General features: G+C 47.1%; 1 protein-coding gene across 1 annotated transcript in view; it reads right to left on the bottom strand.

Annotated features, from left to right (window-relative positions):
• Nucleotides 1-1,574: 1,574 nt before the first annotated feature.
• The window catches only part of NUAK1 (NUAK family kinase 1), a 68,086-nt gene continuing 58,728 nt past the window's right edge, over nt 1,575-10,932 (bottom strand). The window contains exons 5-7 of the mRNA XM_090272575.1: nt 7,516-7,635; nt 5,567-5,699; nt 1,575-2,748 (exon numbers count right to left, since the gene is read on the bottom strand). Of these exons, the coding sequence (XP_090128701.1) occupies nt 1,592-2,748; nt 5,567-5,699; nt 7,516-7,635 (1,410 nt within the window). The 3' untranslated portion in view covers nt 1,575-1,591. The remainder of the gene's footprint in view (nt 2,749-5,566; nt 5,700-7,515; nt 7,636-10,932) is intronic.

Here is a 10,932-nt window from a genome sequence, read left to right as displayed (position 1 = left end):
TACCAGAAGTCGGCCATCTTGAAACAAGGGTTTCAGCTTCCCCATGCCAGCAGAATTTGAAGTCATCCCAAATTCACAAATGAGACCATTAATTGCAAACGCAGCATCTGAGGATGTCCCACTGGAGGAGTGATGTCTTGTCACCTGTAATCTGGGTGTCCAGAAGCTAACTACCTAGTTATGTTGCTTTTTAAGATAAGAGTCCTATCACACGTCTTCTCTGCCTCCTCCAGAACCAAGTGGGTGACTTCTAGGGAAAAGGTCCCCTCTTCTGTATGCTTCTTCCCACTCACTCTGCTCTTTATCCATTCTGTTCCCCTGAAGCCTAGGAGTTCAAACCCATGGCACAGAATACCTAGATTTGGGGGGAAAGCACCTTCTGCCTGACTTTCCTTTCCTCGCCCATATAGCCCACCTACGCCCTAACTCCCTAGAAGCAAACTCGCCTACCTGTGAGAAGCCCACACTTGGTGGGTGGGGAAACCGTCTGCTATTTCTAAACAAGGTCAATGGTGGAGCCAATTACTCCTTTGGAGACTATGGACAGTATCGCATCCAATTCCGAGCATTCACACAGGTGAGAATGAATCCAAGAGGTGGCATTCCAGTTAATATTGAGACATTAAAGAAACTGACAAGTTTCCCCCTTGCTGGTGTGGGTCAATTTCCATTCATCTGTGCAAGGACCCCAGAAGCTCCCAAGCTCTGTTATACACCCAAATTTTGACCTTTGACACCACCATCTTTTCCCCATCCACCCTTAGGAAGTTGTGCTGAAGAACAAGGCAGACATCTGGAAAATCACTATAGCTGACTCTAAGTCCTTGGCCAAGTTTGGAGCCTTCTCTCCTGACCAAGGCCCTGTCTTCCATTCAAGGCAGGGGAGCAAATTAACAAATGCCGCACCGGTAGCATTAAAAGATAACGTAGATCTCATAGGATGCCCTGACCTAATTCCCAGGTGCCTAGCCAGGTCAAGGATGACAACTACATGGCATGGGTGCTACTGCCCCTCTTCCCATTCCCATGGCAGCCATGACTATTCTATCACAGTACTCCTTCCCCTGTGCCTGAGCGACTCACACCAGCACCGCCAGCAGCCACTATCGACTGATCACCAATTCAAGCTCAGGTTGCTGAAATCTATTTGCCAACCTCATGCCACCAGACAAAGCTTGCTGACGTGAGGAGAGAGGGAGCTAGCTCTGAGCTCATCCAAAGCAGATGGCCCCAGTCTCTCTTGTCCCTCCTCCAGAAACACTTGGGCGACTTCTAGGGAAATGCTTCCTCTCCCATATGCTTCCTCCCCACTCCCTACATGCTGGCCAACACCACCTCCCCTGGACAGCTGGCCTTCTAGGAGATGTCTTAAAGCCAATGCCAATTAGGACCCAAATTCTGACTGGCAGTTGACAAGACTGGCAAAGAGCCTACTTGCAGATTCAAGGCTGCAAACTTGGCCAAGCAAGATGGCACCAATCCTTTTTCCATCTATTATCAGGGCCAGCAAAGAGGTAACCAGCTCATCGGCACAAGTCATTGCTTCCCTTCCCCGGTACCCACCCCCACCCCACCCCTGCACCCTGGGGAGCTAGTTGAGTTTGTTGCAGATCTCCAGCGCTTTCTTGTACACCTGAGTCACGTCATCCATGTCCGTGAGGAGGGAGAAGCTGCTATCTCCCAGCCGGTTCCGGTACCGCTTCAGGTACTGGGGTCTGGGTCGGTTCTGGAGACCCTCAAAGTCCTGGATCTGGAGGAAGTTTTCGGCAGAGACGCAGCTGCGGATGCGCTGGCGGGCAGGGCGATTCTCCTGTAAATCCAGCAAGTCAAAGGAGTCGCTGGACAGGACACTGTCATCACTGATGATGCTGGAAGGCCGGCTGTAGCTCCGGGAGAGGCCCTCGGTGGGGACGCTGGGCTCCAGCAAGGATTCCAGTGTGGGCATTTCAGGGCTGGCAAGGGCCGGGTCCGTGGCGCCTCCTGTGGAGTACTTGCTGCTGTGTTTCAAGATGCCCTTCCTGCGGCAGGAGAGGCTGTGGGCAGTCACCCTGGCTGGGTCCGGGGGGCTCGGGGACGGAATGCTGCTGCCCATCCTGTCGTTACTGTCCAAAAGCTCCGAAGACTCACTGCGCTCCGGGGAGGAGTAGTAACCCGATTCTCTCTGCTGTGTCTTTTTCAAGATGCCTTTCTTGGGCATGGTGGCCGACTGTTTGGGGCTGAGCTTACCTGGCAGCTCTGCCTCCGGGGAGCTGGGGAGGGGCATGGCAGTCCGGCACAGGTCTTGCTCCATCTTGAAAGCAGAGGGTAAGGCAGAGCTGACAACACCTTCGATGAAGCCAGCGCTATGAGAGCGATGCTCGCTGTTGCTTCGCTTCTTCAAGATCCCTTTGGGTCTCTTGGAACTCAGCTTGGATGGGCTTTCGGGCATTGAGTCCTGGCCGGACTGGGGAAAGTCATTCCCTTTCTTGGACTTCTTCAGCGACCGCTGCCGCTCCAACATGACCTCAGAGGCCCCAGGTTTCGCCAGGCTCTTCATTTTGGCTTCAGCCTCAGCCTGCAGCCCCGTGGAACGGTGATGCCAGTCAATAATCCGAGCCAGGAGCGGAGATTCGGCATTGTGAAGGGCATCGCAGTCACAGACGCTGCTCTTGTAGCCCCAGTTCACCCACCAGTGGTTGGCGATGTCCTCGATGGTGGCCCGGCGATCAGGGTTCACCATCAGCATCCACCGAATGAGTCCTCGAGCATCTATGGGACAAGAATCAAAAGGAAGATGCCTTAGTGGGAGCTCCTGGCTTTGTGACAGGGATGACACTCCAGGAATGGCTAAGGAGACATGCTCCCTTTCGGAAAACTCCAACTGGAGTCCTGGTGCGGCCAAAGTCTTCCAGACTGTGCCTCAAAAGCATCATCAAATCTTAGAACCACAGGCCAGGGCGCCATTACATCCTGGCATGTTTTTCCCATATAAATGAAAGAATGTCATGAACTACTGAGCTCTCCGTCAACTCCTGTCTTTATAAAATGGGCAAGGCCAGGTACCCGGGAAAGAATCCAGACCCAGCCCCTAGCAGGGCCCCACCGTTCCTTTGGGGAATATCATTTCACCAAAAGGGAAAGCAGGTATAGATTACCATGGCTCTCTTTAGTCCTCCAAAGGTAGGCTTATATAAACACGCAGTGCTCAGGGTCATGGAGAAAATATGCAGGCACAAAGAGGAAATTTGGGGCTGAGATGGCGAGAAAAAGGCTCCTCATCAGAGAGGGAAAGACAGAGAAGGAAGAAGAGGAGCTCAGACCTGGCACACCTGGGCAATGAAAGGGGCCATGCCCAAGGCTGGCTTGGCCAGGTTCTGAGACCCACACCCTGTGAGCTCACCTCCTTTCTCTCTGACAGAAGCCATAGCATGCTGAGTTGCCAGATCGGAGAGCTGATCTATGTCTGCTATCTGCTCGCTGCCTGTCTGGAAAACTCCATTTGCAAATTTCCGCTGCCACAGAGTTAGGGGAAAGCCCCAAAGGGATGTCGAGGAGGCCACAGGAGCCAAATGACTCTCACAGCTGATAAACTGACTTTAAAGATCAAACTGTGCTTCCCCAATGGGAACTGAATTATATCCAGGGAAAGCACCAACTCCCCCCCCGCCCCCGCCCAGCCACTAATATAGGCTAATGAGTAGCTTGCAAGGGCCTGGCAAGGGGGCCAGGGGTGCGTTGCACTGAAAAGTGACAGGATGATGTTCATTCAGTCATTCAACAAATATTTTCTGAACCCCCTATAATGTGCCAGAAGCTCAAGTTAGCTCGTGAACCAAATAAGACCGCCATGTGGTCACCCTGAAATTTCTCAAAATTAAATAAATAAATAAATAAATAAATAAATAAAAATCCAAACCAGGTTGGCTTATTGAAAAAATGTACAGAGAGAGAAATATCTCTCTCTTTCTATCTAACCCATATATAATAGGGAGTGCTCATTATTCACAGATTCTCTACTTATAAATTCCCCCATTCGGTAAAATTTACTTATAACCTCAAAACCAATACTTAGGGTGCTGTCCCTGTCATTTGAGTACATAGTGGCAGAAAACGAGTCACCCCAACACGCGTGTGTTCCCAGCTGAGGTCTGACAAGGGGACAACAACGCTCTGCCTTGCTGTTTCTGCTCTCACACGAACGTGTGTCCTTTTCAGTCTATTTCGTCCAAGTCTTTCACACGTGTGTACTTTGTGTGGGTGATTTCATTGTATAAAACGCCCCCCCGGTGCAGTGCCCAAGTGCTGTCCAGAGGTCCTAAGTGCAAGAAGGCTGCGATATGCCTTTCGGAGGGAACAGATATGTTAGATAAGCTATGTTCAGGCACAAGTTACAGTGCTGTTGGCCATGAGTGCAATGTTAATGAATTAACAATGCAGTCTAAGTGAGATATCTTTAAACAGAAGCATACATAAAACAAGATTAGGTATTGATCAGTTGTCAAAAACACTGTGACCAGAGGCTCACAGGAATCGAGCCCTGTATTCTGCTGAGGAACAATGCTTAGTGTTCACCCACTCAGTGTTCACAGCAACTTTGCAGCAACTTTGCAGAACATAACCACCAGTAACAAGAATCACCTGTGTGTGTGTGTGTGTGTGTGTGTGTACACATTTATAGTGTGTGTGTCTGTGTGTGTGTAAAGTATTTGTGTTAATTACATTCCAAAAATGGCCCCGGTACACACCCTCTCCCTACACGAATGGTACTATCCCATCAAGAGATGGAGCTGATGGCCTTGGCTGCTTTGACCAATGGAACATGGCAGAAGTGACATTATTTGCCTTCCAAATACAGACATTAAGAAGGCCTGGCAGCTGCTGCTTCTTCCTTCTTAGAGCCCTGAGCTGCCACGCAAGAAGCCCAGGCTCCCTCCTGGACTGAGACACCTCACTCAGAAAGCGCCCACATGGAGGTGACCCACATTCAGTCCCAGCCCCAGCTGCCATCTGATTACAGCTACTGGAGAAACCCAAAGCAAGGCCAGAAGAGCTCTAGCTCACCCAGGGAATCGAGAGACATGGTGATGTGGTGGCTGTTTAAACCCTGAGTTTGCGGGGGTGGGGGGTGGGCTAGCGCTTTCACGCAGCAACAGATAAGGAAATAACAGGGCCCACTTGCCATACCCCAGGCCAAGGCACGGTGGTGACAAAGGGCAGTTGTCACCCTCATGGCACTTACAATCTAGTGAGGGTGGTTTGTATGTCTACATGGACTGGAAGGCACCTGCTGTAATACCGTCCCCAAAGTTTTAATTTATAGTGGAGAAACTGAATCCAGACAGAGTCAGGTATTTGCCCCCGTTCACACAGCACGCAAAAGGACTCCCAGCCTGCTTGCCATGTGGAACACTTATTCTGAAAATTCCATTTGGGAAAGACTGGGTAAAGCAGCCTCACCAGCCAGCTTTGCCAGAAGTCAAAAACCCGGACGAAAGCAGGAAGAAAAGCAGAAGACTCCTTAGAGACAAATAAAATAGAAGCAGAAAGACCGCTCCCGCTCAACCTCTGACCCTCCCCCAGCACGCACCTGAGGGCTGCGTGGGCTCCCGGTACTCTCCGCTGCTGATCTGCCGAATGAGGTTTTTGTGATCGAAACCATCAAAGGGCATCGTTCCATAAACGAGAGTGTAAAGCAAGACGCCCAGGGCCCAGCTGTCCACCTGGAGCAGAGAGACAGGACATACAGGAGCTGGGAAGCAGATTCCGGATGCCTTCCCACCCATCAGCATCACAGCGTGTGAGCAGCCACCCCCAGTGACCCCAGGAACTGAATTTAGCACCTGGCAGACAGGTTCCCATGGCAGCCTGACAACTGATAGGCAGTGCAGCTGGCCATTTTCAGCTGAAACCAAGACGCACAGTCCCAACCTACATAGAAACTTCCTCAGATTATCTTCTTTGATCCTCATTACAATTCTGTGAAATAGGCAGGGTCTGGATGACTTTCACCACTCACTTGACAGGTGGGAATAGTGAGGCACAAGGACCTGAACTGTCCCTCGAGAGGTCTCTCCCCAGAGACAGAGGTTAAGACTGGGATGTGGGGCTCTTTGCTACTCATCCAGGAATCTATTCTTTCCTGTGCCTTCTTCAAATGGATCAGGTGGCAAACCCAAATGCTTACAGGAGCCAGGCAGACAACAAACATGAACAAAGCAAGAGAGAACTGGGGAGTACAACGGGGAGAGTTGGGGACATGACAAACTGAAGAGTCCATTCACCCATCTTAAGCAGGCAGCCTCCCCTTGGCTAACCGCTGCCTCGGGGCAACATGGGTCCGGCACCGTGAGATCCTCTGGATTTTCAAGAGAAATCACTAACCAGACTTTTATGTGAAATCTCCCAGTTATTAAATGTTTATTCATTTTTCTTTTTAAAGGCTAACGTGGCCAAATAAAGCATGCTTGCTGGCCAGATCACACGGGTGCCAGCTTATAACCTCAGAAACAGATCCTCAAAGATCAAAGAAGCATTCATTATCTATGATGAATTTACAGTGTCAAGTTTCTACGGTTTTGTAAATGGAATCCTACGCTCCTCCCTTACATTCTTACTTCAGAAAGACTTCCTCTTCACTGTAATTGGCAGAGGCTCTTGGCATCTTTCTCTTCAGCCTCCAGCCCTGCCCCCAAACAGTCTCAAACAGATAAATATTTGGAAGGAAACATTTCAAACCAGTGCACAGCTGCTATTTAAAGAATACGGAGTGGATGAAATCTCTCTGTAAAGAGAACCATCTTTTTTAAAAGAAAATAGTCACTCACAACTCACCCATTTTCAAAATAACATTTCCACATAACACATCTTTTTCAGTGGCCCCAAAAGCCTTGGGCATATCGAGAAATGCATTTCTCATGAATTTGAAGATATAATCAAAAGGTATTTCCTTAATAAAAAAATTACAGGCTGTCAAAATTATTTGCAAAAAGATAGTCACTCCCAGAGTTGGAGGGGTTTGGGTTTGATGTTTGTTTTATCTGTTTTAAAGAGGAAAAACTGAAAATCTGTCTAAATCTTGGGGTTTGATTAAATTATGGTGCATTTGCTCAGACAATAAAACTTTGTGTCATCATTAAAAACTATGTTTTAATAATGAATTCAGAAAATGTCACAATATAATGTTAATAAAAGGCAAGTTATATATACATATACAAGGACCTCAATTTTTTTTGAAATGCGGAGATGTACACTGGAAAAAATGTATTTTAAAAAGTCACAAAGATATTAACTGGTTATCTTTTGTGGATAGATTGCTGGTAAATTTAGTTTCTCTTTTAGGCTTCTTGGGATTTTCAAATTTTCTCCCAGGTATGTATGTTATGGCTTTTATAATCATATAAGGGAAAGTTTTCTTTACTTGTTTTGGGTTTTTTTTTTTTAAAGTAGTTCCTGGATTCAGCTCTTGCCCTCTGTCTGGCCTTTTCTCCCCTCAATATCCCCAATCACCCTGCCCAACACAACAGGCAAGCTGCTCACCTCGGGCCCTCGGTAAGGCCTCCCGTTGACGATCTCAGGAGATGCATAGAGTGGGCTCCCACAAAACGTTTGCAAGAACTTGTCCTTCTGGTACAGGTTGGAAAGCCCAAAGTCAGCAATCTACAAAAACCAGCAAGATCCAGGGAGGTTTATTAGCGTCGCAGTCAGTGTCTGCACTGGGCTAACTTACACCACCCAGCACTAGAGCAGCGGAGGAGCGCCTGGGTGGGTCAGCGAGCTGAGACACCCTTTTCTCTCCAGCCCTGGGTCTTCAGCGAAGGACCAGTCAACATGACGGGGCCAGTGATTCCCAGCTGCGGTCCTTGGCACGCCACCCAAGTTCTGCCACATCTGCACACTACCCGCTCTGTTACTTGCTAAAATTACTCCTTACGTGGCCTATATCTTCAATTTAGACTTGCCCAAGAAATATCCATTAAATCACAGGCTTGGTGTTTCTGATGAGCACTGAAGTGCATAACTATTAACTTGAAAAGTGTTCATCTGTGGCCTACCTAAAATCACACTGTACCACGGCGGGGTGCATATCACACTTTGGACAACCCTTACCTATGCACCTGATACCACCACTTTGCGATCCACCCATACGCTGATCAAAACTGTAGTCTGCCCACCTAGCGACCTTAGACGAAACAGACTCAGGACTCTGGGTTTTGAGTCATCATATTTCAGCCATCTGTGTGACATGGAGCAGATTCCTTAGCTACTCTGAGCCTCAGTTTACCCAGCAGAAAATGGAAATCTGTGATCCCTATCTTGTTCTAGCTCACACGATTATTGTGAGAATGGTAAGGAAAAAATATATATATATCCATTCAAATGAGACCATGATTGCGAAAGTGCTTTATAACCTTCAAGTCTTCAAGCACCATGCAAATGTTTCACTGAACCTTCTTCTCTTTTCCTTTAGTTCCTTGAAGTGTTTTATTTATTATCCTTTATGGAGCACTCTCCCCTGTATCCATCTATATGTGTGTGCATGTACATGTTTTCCATATATATATATCACGTATATACATATAATGTGTATATATAACGTATATATATTATGTATATATGTGCATATTTTTTTTGTTGTTTTTTTTTTCACCTTGCCTATTAGAGTCCGAGTCCCCTGAAGCAGGTCGCGGGCTCCACCTCTTCCCCTCATCTTTGTATCACCCACTGCTTAGCACCTGCCCTCACCCAAGAACTACTTGGCACTGGAACAAGCGTTATATCTTCAAAAGCACAAGATAATTAGTAGAGAATACAAAATAATAATGAACTTAGTTACCACTTACTGAACAACCTCCAAGTATCAAGCACTGTTCTAAGCACTTTACACTCTCTAACTGAATCCTACCCAAAACCCCACGGACGCAACAATGTGAATGTACTTCATGCCACTGAACTAACTGTACATCTAAAAATAGTTAAAAGGGTGAATTGTATGTTATGGGGATTTTACCACATTTTTAAAAAACCCTTTTAACAGATGAGGGAACTGAGGTTTAGGCAAGCTCACTAGTAAAACCCCTGGGTCTCTAAAGTTTCCAACCACCAAGCCGCTTGCCCCCCAGGTGATGGCAACTTTCACCCCACTCTAAGCCTCCCGCTCCGGCCCTGCAAGCTGAGCCCCTGTGGGCACCTGCCGGTCCCCAAGCGCATTTCCATTTGGGGCTTATAAGCAGGCTGAGTGATTCACATATCTAGAGAGCAGCCCAAACACACTGACCGCAAATACACTGGGGCTCCGTTTTGAATGTAACCCCCAGAATAAGCCTATTTTGAACAAGCTCTGAATGAATGGAATGTCATCAAAAGTAGCTGGTGAAAAACCACACTCAGAAAACACATTCTCGGGGCTCAGATCACACTCAATTGCCCTGAATCCACTTTCTTATCAAGGCCCCTGCCTGGCTTGCTCGCAGGAAGTTGGCTGGATACTATGAAGTGCACCTGTCAATCAGAAGAGGAATGGAATGGCTGCGGCCCTGGGACGCACCGAGAAGTCACAGGCTTCGTCCCTCCTGACTGCAGCTAAGGCAGAAACGGTCCCAGCACAGGGCACATCCTGGGGGAAACATGTTCCTTCCCACCCCACAATGTCTGTGTCTCTGGGGCACCTACGAGCTTTCAAATACACACACGTGTGCAGGGTACCCACCAGCTTCACATGTAAATGCCCGCTTGCACCCACTCACACAGGGAGCTCTCCAAGTCTAGGCATCCTTGCTTCCTCTGTAGCCCTTTTGAGAAGCGTGTTTATGTTGTGCCCACTTCCAGCCTCACAGACTGATGCTTATCAGCCTCCCCCAATAAAACTGTCAGGGCCTCTGACAGAAGATTAATAGAAATCTAGATTAGTCCATGTTCTTGACACTTCAACAGGAAAACAATACTAATCAACACATACACACACACGTAGTTCTCAAGCTTCAAGCCACTTCAACTTGGGCCACTGCCCTATGATTTCATGCCATGTAGAGTTTATAAGAAGTGGCCACTGGTTATGAAACTTCTCAAAGCCTCAGTTTCCTCATCTGTAAAATGGAGGTAGGAATAGTATCTACCCTCAGAGGGTCATGGGGAAAATTAAATAACATAATGTATGTAAAATGTTTAGAACAGTAATTGGCAGAGTTGAAGCTCAATAAACATTTTCTTCCACCATTAAACCCATATAGGTAACTTTAGTAACTTCATAATACTCAAAACTATACTGGTTTTCCATTTAAGGGAATTATATAAGGCTTCTATTTCAAGTAAATACAATTTTAAAAAGTGAAGTGAACTAAAAATATTAAGTAGGATAACACAGAAGATGCTAGGAAAAAGTAAAGTCCAAGAATAGATTGAAATAAAAGAAATTTGGGAAATCTGGAAAAGCTAAAACATGGGGAATAATGACTTTAAACATAAAACAAAAATAACCAAATCCCCATAATGGTTTCAACCTGAAAGAGCCCTAACAGATGAGCTAATCCTACCCCTCATCTATAAGGAAAGCAAGTGGAGGTCAGAGGACTTAAAAGCTTTGCAGAAGGTCACAGAGACAGAATAACCACATGAGCACCAGGTTCTTCCCAATTTCTCTGTAACAGAATCTGAGTTGGGTAAGAGGGAGGCCGCCAGGCTTTGCTTTTTTTTTTTTTTTTTTTAATAATAGAGCGATGAGTTTTTTTTTTTAATTTATTTTATATATTTGTTTATTTTTTATTTTTAGAGAGAGGGGAAAGGAGAAAGAGAGGGAGAGAAACATCACTGTGTGGTTGCCTCTCACTCGCGCCCCCAACTGGGCACCTGACGTGCAACCGAGTCATGTGCCCTGACTGGGAATCGAACCAGCGACACTTGGTTCGCAGGCCGATGCTCAATCCACTGAGCCACAGCAGCCAGGCAGGCTTTGCTTTT

This window comes from Furipterus horrens, unplaced genomic scaffold (assembly GCF_987537825.1).
Source record: "Furipterus horrens unplaced genomic scaffold, mFurHor1.1.pri manual_scaffold_4, whole genome shotgun sequence".
In the NCBI taxonomy this organism is placed as follows: Eukaryota; Metazoa; Chordata; class Mammalia; order Chiroptera; family Furipteridae; genus Furipterus; species Furipterus horrens.
This window is presented reverse-complemented; position numbering and strand designations above follow the sequence as displayed.